Source organism: Clytia hemisphaerica, unplaced genomic scaffold (genome assembly GCF_902728285.1).
Source record: "Clytia hemisphaerica strain Z4C2 unplaced genomic scaffold, Clytia hemisphaerica genome assembly, whole genome shotgun sequence".
In the NCBI taxonomy this organism is placed as follows: Eukaryota; Metazoa; Cnidaria; class Hydrozoa; order Leptothecata; family Clytiidae; genus Clytia; species Clytia hemisphaerica.
Genome location: NW_027104356.1, coordinates 330,147 through 343,457, shown reverse-complemented (window position 1 = coordinate 343,457; position 13,311 = coordinate 330,147). Strand labels below are relative to the sequence as shown.

At 35.8% G+C, this 13,311-nt stretch overlaps 2 protein-coding genes across 6 annotated transcripts in view; one reads left to right on the top strand and one right to left on the bottom strand.

Moving 5' to 3' along the window:
- Positions 1-13,311, top strand: part of LOC136818198 (adhesion G protein-coupled receptor L2-like) — a 71,662-nt gene that overhangs the window by 23,168 nt on the left and 35,183 nt on the right. For all 4 annotated transcript variants that reach the window (XM_067074557.1, XM_067074554.1, XM_067074555.1 and 1 more), the window contains 6 exons: positions 900-995; positions 9,768-9,981; positions 10,563-10,795; positions 11,138-11,329; positions 11,670-11,765; positions 12,504-12,610. In XM_067074557.1, the coding sequence (XP_066930658.1) occupies positions 900-995; positions 9,768-9,981; positions 10,563-10,795; positions 11,138-11,329; positions 11,670-11,765; positions 12,504-12,610 (938 nt within the window). The remainder of the gene's footprint in view (positions 1-899; positions 996-9,767; positions 9,982-10,562; positions 10,796-11,137; positions 11,330-11,669; positions 11,766-12,503; positions 12,611-13,311) is intronic.
- Positions 1,746-8,760, bottom strand: LOC136818243 (uncharacterized). 2 transcript variants are annotated; one of them, XM_067074618.1, is made up of 5 exons: positions 8,507-8,760; positions 5,389-5,657; positions 4,926-4,981; positions 2,659-2,809; positions 1,746-2,279 (listed from the first exon to the last, which is right to left on the bottom strand). In XM_067074618.1, the coding sequence occupies exons 1-5, from the start codon at positions 8,666-8,668 to the stop codon at positions 1,817-1,819; spliced, it is 1,101 nt and encodes a 366-aa protein (XP_066930719.1). In that variant the 5' UTR covers positions 8,669-8,760; the 3' UTR covers positions 1,746-1,816. The 2 variants fall into 2 exon arrangements, with proteins under 2 accessions (XP_066930719.1, XP_066930718.1); XM_067074617.1 differs by lacking the exon at positions 8,507-8,760 and adding an exon at positions 5,920-6,185.

The following is a 13,311-nucleotide window of genomic DNA, read 5'->3' as shown; positions in this document are numbered from 1 at the left end:
CATCTTAGTTAGCAGTTAGGATTTACTTTTTCCTTGCATTGCTTAAAAATTGATAGGGTGTTTTAGAAGAAGGAAGCGGACGGATATTGGGTTTTCCTCGTAGGCAAAGAGCCTAGGTCGAATAAAATAGCAAGCAGTGACAAAACCATTTCTTTTCACAGTCTACTCCAAAACAACAGCACAGGGGAAAAAATCTTTTCTCGCCTCTTGTTAGGTTACCAAGAAGACACCACCCAAGAGGACACCGTCTTTTTTGGGCGTCCGCCTCCCTTTTCTAAAACACCCTAATATTTAAAAGAGGAGGACTTGATATCCAAGCTACATTTTGCAACCTTGTTTCGACGTTGGGAACGCCGTTATTCGAATGTCATGGAAATTTTATTTGACGTACTTAGTGTGAACTAGGAATTAATTTTAGTTACTGTTTGTTGACTATCTTTGTAAAATACTGACCAAAAGACTTTCTTGCAAATATGCTGTAAGATGATTTAGATGAATTTGTAGAGTCGATATTTTACGTGGATGGCCCATTAATCTAGGACTTTTAGACAGTCTTTCGATTGTTTTCACGGGTTCCACGGCTAGCCGGCTAGGCTATCTTTGAACTGAACGGAACATTGGAAGGAGCGGGGATTCAAACCGCAAATCGAACTGCGAATCCCCTGGTTTGAGATGTTGACGCCTTTGACCACTTGGCCATTGTTCCTCCTGTCACTACAAATTTGTAATATGCATTATACGGTTTATTTTGCAATTTACATTTTACATCTATCCGTAGACACGTGTTTTGTCCTTCCCAGGACTAGTCAGTGCGGCTTGGGTAAGCGAGCATAGACTGCTGTTGTCACCAGAGTGCTCAAAACAAAACAATTTACATTTTAAGATGTTTTGTATTTTAGGGGCTGGAGCTTCATTCACGACAGTTTACGGTGCCACCAGCAATAACTATCTGACCATGTCAAAAAAAGCTACATTGGACCTTGGAAGATTTACAGGTAACGTCTGGTTTTGCTTTACTGTTTCTCGTCTTATTTCAACTTTTGAATGATAAAGCTACACAAAATTCTTATTTTTTGTCATGTAACAGGTTATACCTCTTCAGGTGTTTAGAAATCTAATGTCGATAATCATGTTTCATGCTTTAAATTGACAAAAAATGTATTACAACAACTCTCTAACTAGAACACACAAAGAAATACAGCGGCCTGAAGTTCAAAAATATACCGACGTCAGTACGATCAAGACAAGATTTGACGTCAAAATAACAGTAGAGCTGACAGTTTGTTGGTCTTAAAGCGGCTATATATCTTTGTGTGTTTTAGTCAGAGAGTTGTTGTAATACAATTTTTTACTCAGAACTACATGCTCTTTCAGATGGTACCAATCATTTTCGTTTATTTTGACTTTTGAAAATTAGCTATTTTCCGACCCCTTATTATCCCTTGCAATTTTGCTTATGACGCCATTATTTTGGTCATAAAAAGTTTTCCTGGGCCTAATCCGCGTCCTCCCTCTTAAAAATATCTTGTAATATACTGTTCTTTGGAAAGACTAAAAATGGCTAGGTCGTAAAAACCAGGACCCCAGGCTTGGCCCCCAACTCAAAAGGCTTTCTGCTGAAAAACATCTCGTTGTTAATGTCCTGATATCTGCTGATATTCGGATATTATTTCAAGAAGGGAAAGGAGCGGATCGATAACGATAAAATTAACAACGCGGCAGAAGTGTTTTTGGTGGGTTTTTTGGTGGTTTTTGTTTTTTAGATGATGACATCATGAGTATATACATTATTTACAAGTTTTATATTTTTAGTTGTTTATTCCCACTGTTCTGTAGAGGGGAAATGATGACCGTTGGGGAATTTTGCGTTTGAAGCAAAGTTTACAACGACATTCATTTGATTTTTGAATGTGACGTTGTTTGCGATGAAGACGGTACGTAGGTTGTATTTATTTTTCATCTTATTCCGTACGTCTTGTGTGACGAATATTTGTCTTTTGCTCTTCATTATGATGTTCTTTTTGTTGTTCTGCTCTCCCTCGGCGTTGTCAAGTTCTTTGTTGGTAACGTTATCCAGTTTTTCTTTCTTTTGATCTTTGACAACAGCCTCGGGAGTGAGAAAAGGATGGTTCGATACATCGCCGATTGTTGGTCGTGAGTTTGGGCTTTCATGAAGAAGTATTTTTAACAGATCACGGCATTCTGAAGAGAAAGTACAATCTTTGATCCAGGCTTTGTGTGGATATTTCCCTGTCAATAGTTTGTAGAGAATCACGCCTCTGAAAGTGAAAAGATATTGAAATTATGATTTAAGGTAATATAATGCAAACTTAAACCAACCCAGCTGGCAAACAACGCTGTTTCAACGTTCGACTTTGTGAACATTAGATGGACGTTAAAACAACGTTGTGTGTCAGCTGGGAATGTGTGAAGAAAACGCCTGATGAAACATAGTGATATCTTTAATAATCATCTAGCAAAGAACTTTCTGTTTTTTTTTTTAAATCATGCTAAAATCTTGTCATCGTTTTTATATTCACTTTTTAGACTCCATCGGGTTTTACTTAAATATGAGGTTGAGGCGACTTTTTCTAAGGTTTAAAGAATCTGAACTATTTGAGAAGTTTTGCACAACGAAGGGTAAAAATAGCAACTTACAGACTGTACATGTCGGCTTTGAAGCCGTCGTATGGGTCGTAGCTAAGAAGGTTGTATCCCCGTTCAACCTCTGGAGCTAGGTAACCGGGCGTACCGCAATAATCCTCGCAGAGTTCTTCTGGGGTCGATTTGATAAATCCAAGACCAAAATCTAAAGTGAAATTTTGAATAAGTTAATGCTTATTGGATGTGATAAATGGAAAAGTTTAGCATGATCGATGGTCACTAGGTGACGTTCTTACTTCATACACCCTGTCTTATGGCGCGCCAAAGCGGAAATAAATACTATCTCTCATTTCGCGACACTACCTTTCATTTCACGACACTATCTTTCACTTCGCGGCACTATCTTTCATTTCGCGACACTATCTTTCATTTCGCGACACTATCTTTTATTTCGCGACACTATCTTTCATTTCGCGACACTATCTTTTATTTCGCGACACTATCTTTATTAAAACGACACTTTCTTTTTTAAAACGATACTATCTTTCCAAAAAAACATTATCTTAATTGAAACAATACTATCTTTTTTACGGGATACTATCTTTTTTATGGAAGCCGAGAAGTGCCATCGACAAAAAAATATTTAATTTCAGAAAAAAATTATTAATTTTAGAATAAAAGAATATTTAATTTTAGAAAAATAAATTTGAATTCAGAGAAAAATATTTGATTTTAGAAAAACGATTTAAATTTAGAAACAAAATATTCTAGGAAAATAAATTTAAATTGGGAAAAAAATATTTAATTTTATTTTAGTAAAAAAAAATAAAACTTACAAAAATTATCAATTTAGAGAAAAAAATTTAATTTTACTTTAGAAAAAAAAATTAAAACCTTAAAACATACCTTATTATTATTAATTGGAACTACTTCTCGCGGGTTTTAATTTTAGCGCTTTTCGCAGTTTTTGTTACCGAAATCTAACGCAACCGTTACCTACCTATTTATGATACTCTACTTTTATGCAAAAAATCAGAAAAATTTTTACCTACGTTGTTATTATGGGAAAAAATGTCAGCGGAGAAAGTGACGAAAATTTTGAAGGGGTGACGAAATTTTTCCCCAACAAAATTTATTCCCAACATTTCATCACCTGACCAAAACTTTTTTTACCCGATTTTTTTATTCCCGACCAAAAACTTTTACTCAATTTCCCCCCAACCAAACTTCAAATCTAAATTTTTTACACCTTTATTAACCGAAATTAGTGTTTTATAAACGTCGAATTACAAGATCTATTTTCGAGCTAAGTGAAGAAAACCATTTCATTTGGACAGTTTAGTCATGTGAAAGTGACTAACTAAATTGTAAATTTGGTCAGAAAAAGTGACGAAATTTTGGTCGGGAGAAAGTAAAGAAAATACCTCTAGGTGACGATTTTTTTCCCTGACGAAATAAAACTTCGACATTTTTTCCCCAATAAATAAAAGGTATTAAATATTGAGCATAATATCGGTTCTGTCAACTTGAATTGTTTGTGGTGACATCTATGTGATGTGCAAAAAAATAATCTGGTCTGAACAAAAGTCAAATCCAAAAAAAAATCCAGGAAGTATGAAAACGAAAGTTGTAAGTAAGTGTGTGGCCCGGGAGGAATCAGGCCAAAAATTTTTTCTTTTTTCAAATTTTTTTCATCAGACGGTGGACTTTTGGTTGTAAGTATGCACGGAATCAGGCTCTCCCAAAAAAAACTTTTTTCTAAAAACAGTTTTTTCTGAAGTGAACTTAATTTTTTCTCTAAATTGATATTTTTTCTAAATTTAATTTTTCTTACTAAAATTAAATATTTTTTTTCTAAAATTAAATATTTTTTTCTCGATGGCACTTCTCGGCTTCCATAATAAAGATAGTATTGTTTCAATTAAGATAATGTTTTTTTGGGAAAATAGTGTCGCGAACTGAAAGATAGTGTCGCGAACTGAAAGGTAGTTTCGCGAAATGAAAGATAGTGCCGCGAAATGAAAGATAGTGCCGCGAAATGAAAGATAGTGCCGCGAAATGAAAGATAGTGCCGCGAAATGAAAGATAGTGCCGCGAAATGAAAGATAGTGTCGCGAAATGAAAGATAGTGCCGCGAAATGAAAGATAGTGTCGCGAAATGAAAGATAGTATTTATTTCCGCTTTGGCGCGCCATACTGTCTAACGAATTTGTAAATGTTCACTGTATTTGCCTATTAAAAGCTCTAACAGAGGCGTATTGGTCGTTCTTGAGCCTTCGAATGAGCCACTGTTCATATTAGTTTAAACTTTATATGCTTACCAGCAATCTTGATGACGCCATTTTGATCGATGAGAATATTGGATAACTTCAAATCGCTAGAAAACAAGAGAAAGTCTTGACCTTAATGAATAATGCTCTATTTTTGAAAGATATCTTGCCAGCTCTATTCAAATTAGTTAATCAGGGTGCTGTGGTATAGTGGTCATTGACCTTGGTTGCTGCACAGGCGACTAAGGTTCGATTCCAACTCGCAGCGGTTCACTTGGCAAGTGAAAAAACCTTCACCCGGGTCAACCCATGCCATGTGAGGGGAATTGGGTAGTCTGTCCAAGGTGCTGACGGGGCGCTCATTAGAAAGCGTCTATAGTTGCGAAAATAGGCCTCAAAGCCTCCTGCAATTAAACCAAATAAAAATAGAAATAGAAAAATCAGAATCTTTAAATCAAAATCTTAGTCTGGTGTAAATAAAAAAAGAGAGAAATATGAAACAAAAAGATCTTACCGATGTGTAATATTCTTTTGGTGGCATTGCTGCACACCAAAAGCAATCTCCTTGAAAATCTGGGTTGTGTTTTGGGGTTTTTTGTTAAAAACAAAATTTGCCAAATCTCCACCGCTACAGAATTCAAGGACAAAGTAGACGTGCATGCTGCCCTGAAAGAATTTTAACAGCTGAACAGTGTTCTTGGTTCCATTTAGGGCAAGCATGCAATTGAGTTCCGTCTTGACAGTTTCGATGCCAAGACTTTTGGGCATAATTTTTATTGCCACCTGAAAAAATAAGAACATAGTCGTTACATGATTTTGCCACTATATTTATCCCGTTTGCAGATTCGATGGTGGTCCAAAGTTAAAAACAGATAAGACACTACTATAAAAAATATTTTTCTTAATTAGGTATGGAGAGAACTAACACCTAAATTGAAACGATACTGTCCATCTTGGTGAGAAACTAACTCTCCAAATAGTATTTTTTTTAGAAGCACAGTGAAAAACTGCATGTTAACTAGAAAAGTCGGGTATTATGACTTACTTGGTCACTGAGTCCTAAAGAACGGAGTCTTTTGGCAAGAGAATCATTCGGGTGGTTAAAGTTGGCAAATGTTGCTTGCTTAACCATTCCAAATGCTCCCTCGCCTAGGCTCCGTCCCACAACAAAACCATTTAAGAGGCAATCTTCTACTATGGCAAAAGCTACCATAGTGAATATTCAAGCGTTTCAATATACGATATATAACGAGTCAATTTACAGTTTTATCTCAAAAAGAGCAGATACGAATCCTTCAAGTCTAGACCTGAAAGTTGTTATCGAAGAATGGAAAAAATTGTTTTTGAAAAAATTTGAATAGGTCTTTTTTTATTTGACGTCAAATATTTTTGTTGTTGTTACGTAAATTTTTGTCTTTCAGGTTTTTTGATCCTTATGAAAACTTTTGTACCGGCTTTCACATAAGTTTTTATCGAAAGTTTTTTATAATTGTGGCCCATTGAAACCCTTGTTCGAAATGAAATTTATCATTTCGTGTAATCAGATATAAAAACGAAAATTACTCTGTGGAACGAACCTGATTGCTTTGATAACCCTAACCTACCCCCCATTCAGCCACCATACTTTCTAAAACAAGCGGCGAAGAGCGAAGACTGTAAACTTTCCAACGCTTAGAACTAGATCCCCTTACTTTTTTTAAATAAAAAATTATTATCAAAATACTGAAAATTAACATGCTTCACACTTTCAAAAGCTTAAGTATTTTTGCAAAATCATTCCGAAATAGAGCCATTTTAAGGTATACACGTTTTTTTAAAGAAACAAACTTTTAGGAAACATGAGGCTCAGAATGCCTAAAAACTAAGAAACATCTAAGAAACATGCTGAGGCTCATTATATTTTTAATTCAGTTTTTTTACGAACCTTCCAATCCAGCCTTTCATAAGGCTGATTATGTCAAAAAGTTTAGAAACATGTAAGAAACATTTAAGGCTCAAAAGGCCAATATCTTAAGAAACATTGAGACTGCTTGGTAAAACTAGTTTCTTAAAAAAACTAGACTGGAGTCGTTTATAATGTGTGTAATACTAATAATACCAATACTAATAATAATAATACGGGATTTAGTTTGTATAAACGACTGGAAGAATCCGGTGTTCCAGCCTTATAGATACCCCGGCTAGCTACGCAGAAACTTGCGTAGCGAGAAAACAATTTATCAAGCAACAACAAACTCTCAAAACGAAATCAACTCAAATGAAAAGCTTTCAATACACAAATTCACGCATATTTTTTTTCTCAAGAATTATTTTGAGCAGGAAAAAATTATAATTGCAATATTGACACTTTTCTTTTGTTTGGAGTTAGTGCACAAAGGTTTCTAGACGATTGAAATTGTTCCATTCTTTACTTTTTACTTTATTTCTACTATGTATAAATTAGTCGTCTAGCTTGCTAGACTAAAAAAAACGTATAAGGAAGTCAAAATCGTTTAAAGTCTATTCACGATAAGTGTGCACTCTTTTTTCTTTTACCTATAACTTTTGAAGGAATTCTTCAATCTTTATAAATTTGGTATCATTGGAAAGATATTAGTGAGTGGAACAATTTGAAATAAAAAAATCTTTAAAAAAATTCTAAAAGTGAAGATGAAAATGAAGAAGAAAATAATGAAGATCTTGTAGAAAAGTGCTAGTTTTAAAAGAAAAAAGAGTGCACACTTATCGTGAATAGACTTTAGATCACAATGTAAGTTTTTTTAAATTTGAAAATTTTTGTACATTCAGTACAAGATACCATGTGTGTCTTCACTGTACATGAACAAACAAGTAATTTTTCTCAAAAAATTTCTTCAACATTTACGAACACCGTAACTTCGAATATTATAAAAACTTCCTTTGAAATGCGCGTCATTCTAAAACTAAATCTCGTTGATGACACCCCGGAAAGAATTTCAAAAAGCAATCGTATGTGGCGGGGGCGCGAAGGAAGAAAGATAGACTTAAATTTTGATGGGTCATTTATTAAATTCGATCCATTAGATCGAAGTTATGCTCCATTGAATGAAAAACTTATTTCCGGAAAGTGCTCGAAAACCCAGTTTATCTTTCTTCTTTCCAATGAAATAGGAATGGCTCTTTTAAAATTTTTAGATTTCGAGAATATTAGTTTAAAAAAGAGAGACTTTTTTGTGGCGCACTCGGTATAACTCTTTTTACCCTTCTTACAAATTAGATTTTCATTGATGCCAATTAATGTCAACAGTAGCGAGAATGCGCATTACTTTTTGATTGCCTTGATACATAATAGCACCCCTGTCTCGCAGCTCCGGTTGCACTTTTTTACCAAAGCGAGAATAAAATTTTCTAACGAAATCCCAAAGGGGATGAAAAATTTTCTATTGTTCTAAGCTCAAAAATTCCAGTGGAGATGCTTTTGGAGTGCAATTTTAACATGCAATTTCGATATGGGATAAAATAAAAGGCAATTTCCCAGTGGGGCTGAGATTTTAGGGTGTTTTTTCCTAGCGGGCACGAAATTCTGGTCAGTGGTCTCACCGGGTCTGTGAAACACAGGGGTGTATAAAAACTATATAGCAGACAGAAAGAAACGAATATTTGAAAAGGCTTACTTGATCATTGTGCCCCAGGCGACGGAGCCTTTTGACAAGAGAGTCATTCACGTGGTTAAAGTTTGCATACGTTGCTTGCTTAACCATTCCAAATGCTCCCTCGCCTAGGCTCCGTCCCAGAACAAAACCATGTTGTAAACATTCGTGTGCTTCAACAGCCATAATTATATATGCAATATATCGATATAAACAGATTCCAACAATACTATTCTCACAAAATAGCGAGAATAATCCTTCAAGCGTCTATTCTCGAAGGTGGGTCAACGAAGGATAATGCTTTCAGAAAAAAATATTCAATATGTAAAAAATGTTTCTATTTGACGTCAAATAAATTTTATTGATATAACAAAGTTACGTCAATTTTTCCAAAAGCAAGAATAGGCATAACGTATTTTTTTAGGGAAGCTCATAGCTATTAAGCCCACACCATTGAACACCCATTTTAACTTTGGGCTCTCTTAACCATCAAACTTAATTTAATAATTTATAATTCACTTTTTTACAACCTCTTATAAATTTACTTTCATAAAATACCTAATTTCGAGAATTTTCTTATTTGGGGAAATTCTCTTTTGCCATATTTAGTAAAAAAGAGTATTTCTCTGAGCCATTCCATTTCTTTGTTGGACCTACCCCGGTGGGTGGAGGTCCTTTAAATTATCCGATGTAGGTTTGTTCGTCTGTTCGTCTGTTGCCAGCTTTTCTCGGTATTGGCGGTTTTTTCTAGTGATATAAAAAGGTAATATTTGATTTCTGATGGAGCCCGATTTTCGAAAAAATGGGTTTTTTGGGGAAATCACCTTTTATCGTCAATAGGGAAACCCCGCTAAGATATTTATTCACCCCAGTATCTACGGCTGTAACTCATACGACTTTAACTATACTTCACAGGTCGATATTAATTTGAGCTGTGATACTCACGGTAATTTATTCAAGCTGCTCACTACACTTTTTTGCTCTCTTGCTATTTGTTCTTTTTTTATCTGATTCTCATCATCAGGTAGGTCCAATCAACATGTTGCTTGTTATTTATGGATTTTCTTCGATGTGTATCGTTAGCTTCTGACTTGTCTAGATCCTGATTGACCGAGAACGCGTCCTCGATTTTGCGGATCAAAACTGTGGGTTGTGCCCAATCATTTCAGTCGCTCTGCCGTCCTCAAAGGGTAGATGTGTAAACTCGATAGGTTCTCGCAGCGAAGGGAGAGCTAAACTGCTTTATGTTTTGTTTAAAGAAAACTCTTTTTACGTTCTTTTTCAGACTGTTCCGGATCTAATCCCAAATGTACCGCTGGAATCACCATCTCTTTGCTCGTTCGTTTCAATCCTAACTCATCATCGGAATCAACGCTAAGGGCCGTGTCCGGAGATTTTGTTTCATGGGCATTAACACGGAACGGTGATGACGTTACATTTAAGATGCACCACCATCAACAAATTTCGTCCATTAAAATGAAAATCAAACTGAAATACTGGTAAATGATTTTCAGTTTTTCAGGTTTGATTTGGCAGCATTGAAGCGTGGCTAAAATTCTTTGAACTTGACAGTGAAAGCCTCTTTAGCTAGTATTTAAAGTGATACTCAGTACTAGCGAACACCATTTCCACTAGTCGAATAAGGTATGACGCATATCTCCCTAAACTAATACACCTTTTCGACCGTAGACAGCAATTGCTGCGTGGGTATTTTTTCGTCCATTTTACCACCCTAAAACCGTCCCAGCCTTTTTTGCACCGAGAGACAACAGAAAAATGTGTAAAAAAAGTTTAGGGGAATGATTAAATAAAAAAGTGGCACGCACCTGACCGCGTGACTACGGTCGAAAAGGTGTACAGGTACAGACCGTTTTATTAACTTAGTGGTTCAGGCGTTTCAAAATATAAAAATTTGATATTGCGAAAATATTCTGTGCTTTCTCAGTGCACTATAGGACTCGCTGATTTATTTTGAAAAAACCTAAACTTTTTTCAAGTTTTAAGGTGCGATTCTCATGAGAGGGCGATGCTAAATACATGAAATAATCTATCCTCAAAAAATATTCTCCTTTTTTGAAAGGTATTTGATGACGTTCACACTGTCCGATAAAACTCTCAAAGTCTACATTAACGGACAACAAGTGAAAACGAACGTCCAAACACAATTCAACTCTCAACCTTCCACCATCACACAATCAAACATCGTGTTAGGCAACCAAGATGAACTCATCAATACCAATTATGATAATCTTGCTATTTGGTATCGTGGATTGTCTGCTGATGAAATTAGCATGGATTATGAGAAGATCTTAAGTAAGAAACTTAGGCTGTCTTATTTTGAAAATTTGCCGAGGTACTTGTGTTATAAATCACAGTTTAACTGCAATACAATTGTGTTCTATTGCACAGATCTTCAGTCTGCAATTCCCTTTAGCCTTTGATCTTTTTCACATAGATTAAACCTGCTATCAGATATCTTAACATTTTTGTGGGAGTCTAGCATTTCTTCTTCCAGTGTATTTTTTGTCTATAAGCAGACCCAATATCTACGAAAATTTTAACGCTACGTGAGATACAATCTGCTACAGAGTAATTAAGTCCATACTATGACCTGATTGTACTTATCTGTATAAATGACTTCTGTATATTCTTCAGGTAAATTGGTGATTTCCAGTCAATGCACGTCCACTTCAACAGAAGTCTGTTTGAAATGGAACGTCCGTTTAGATGCCTACGATCTGATTGCTAGTACGCATGTGCGGTATTCTAAAGAGAATGCTGACGATGCAGATTTCAAACGAGATTCGGTTGGCAAGAAACAAGATGGACATTGCGTTAAAAAACTTGGTAAAGAGTTTTCACAACTTTGTTTCAACTTAACGACATATGGAAGATTGATGCTCGTGTCGTTCTTAAGTTTTATTTTATATGAGTCTATTCAGTATTATTATATAGCGCTTTACGGAAAGTGAAATCCCTCGGATAATTTCCCATGTGAAGTTTGTAGGAAAAAACAAAGTTCATCAAAAACAGGCAACCCTATTTCAATTCCTCACTAGATTACATTTGACGCTCTATCATGCTGACTAGGCCTTTGATCACTTTACGACAGATGGGGCCATAAAGAACTGTAGACTAACAAAACCTGTGTCATCCCTCGCTATAGTATTGACGCTCTTTCTTTCAGATGCGGATACGTTGTATGATTTTACGATGAACACCATTTTAACAGACGGGCAAACACAGAAGAGTAACACTGTACGATGCAAGACTAAAAACGGAAGTAAGATTCTTTGTTTGAAGTACAAAACTCAAGGACACACTCAATTCCTAACTATAAGATTTTTACTCATACTTAAGGCCGGTCTCCACTTGCGCATGCTGCGATCGCACCTTATGACTTCAATCCTTTTTGCTTGGAAAAAAGATTACGTCTTAAAAATGTAGCGCGCGCTCGAAAAACTTTAAACTTTTTTCAACCGTTACGTCAGATCGCGCCAGTGGAGTTGCTTCATTTTTCTTTTGACCAATAGCCACTGACCTTTATATACCCTGGACCAAGTTTCTCAATCCCAGTCAAGCTAAATATTTGATTGGAGTTTTTTGAAAAGTGGTACCGTAATGGCGGCACTACTCAATAGCGGTGTAAATGCATCGACAGCACTAAATCTACTTTCCCTCGCAAACTTTTGATGATGTAGCGCCGTTAGACGTTAATTTTTAACACTGCAATGGCTTCTTTACGGGTACCAATTTAAAAAAGAACTTCGATCAAAGATGGCGGATATAGCTTGGTCCAGGGATATATAAAGGTCAGTGCCAATAGCGTGGAAGCTTTGCTCGCGAAAGAGCGATCGAAGCAGAGACGTCAGACCTTTACGTCAAGATACAGAATAAAACACAAAGAATGAATATTGACGTACCTAGGTTGACCAGCTTTGTTAATTCAGAAAATGCGGTTAGTAACGAGCAAGTGAGGCTGGTTTTTAAACTACTTTTATTTGTCTTTTTTTTCGTTCAGAACCAGCACCGCCAGTGATTACCGAAGTTGAAGTGAAGAACAGCTCAACTATCATCGTTTCATTTAAAAGACCTTCCCCGACTCTTGGCAGTATTAATTCTTACCAGGTGAGTGCGAAGATTTTTTTGGGCCCGGCTTCCTTTGATTAGAGAAACTGGTGTATTTATTTTGAGAAAATTAAACTCTTCAACAAAAACAATCATCAACTTTTGTAAGAAATCTTTAGAATATGTCATAAGCATTAAACTGCGATTTAAAGGTACAATATTAGCCTATTTTGGTTGCGGGGTCAACATGCGTCCTCCTCTTTTGATGGATATTGTGCTTAATTCTCAATTTAAAAAACATTAAGTGATCTGGGGGTGAGGGGTCGAAAAAGGAGTTTTCGATTTTTGCATCTGCGTTGGCAAAAGTAGATTTTTGGACCTACCCCGGTGGGGTGGAGGTCCTGTAAATTCAACTCTGTCCGTCCGTCCGTCCGTTCGTTACCAGCTTTTCTCGAGATTGAATCATAGGAATCATCTGATTTTTGGTACAAAGGTGCAAAATGGTGGTGGCCAAAATGTGACGGAGTCCGATTTTCGAAAAAAAATTTTATGGGCCAATTTGGGCAAAAAACGGCAAAAAAAAAGGGGTTTTTAGACTTTGTGAAAAATTGGATCATTAATTTTTTCAGATTTTTTACATGAAAGTAGGGTACCATCATAGGTAAAAGATGGTTCAAGCAGATTTTTGCAAAAAAAATTATTTGGCTTAAAAAACGCATGTTTATCTATAAGAGTCACTATTAATAAGCATACATCAATGT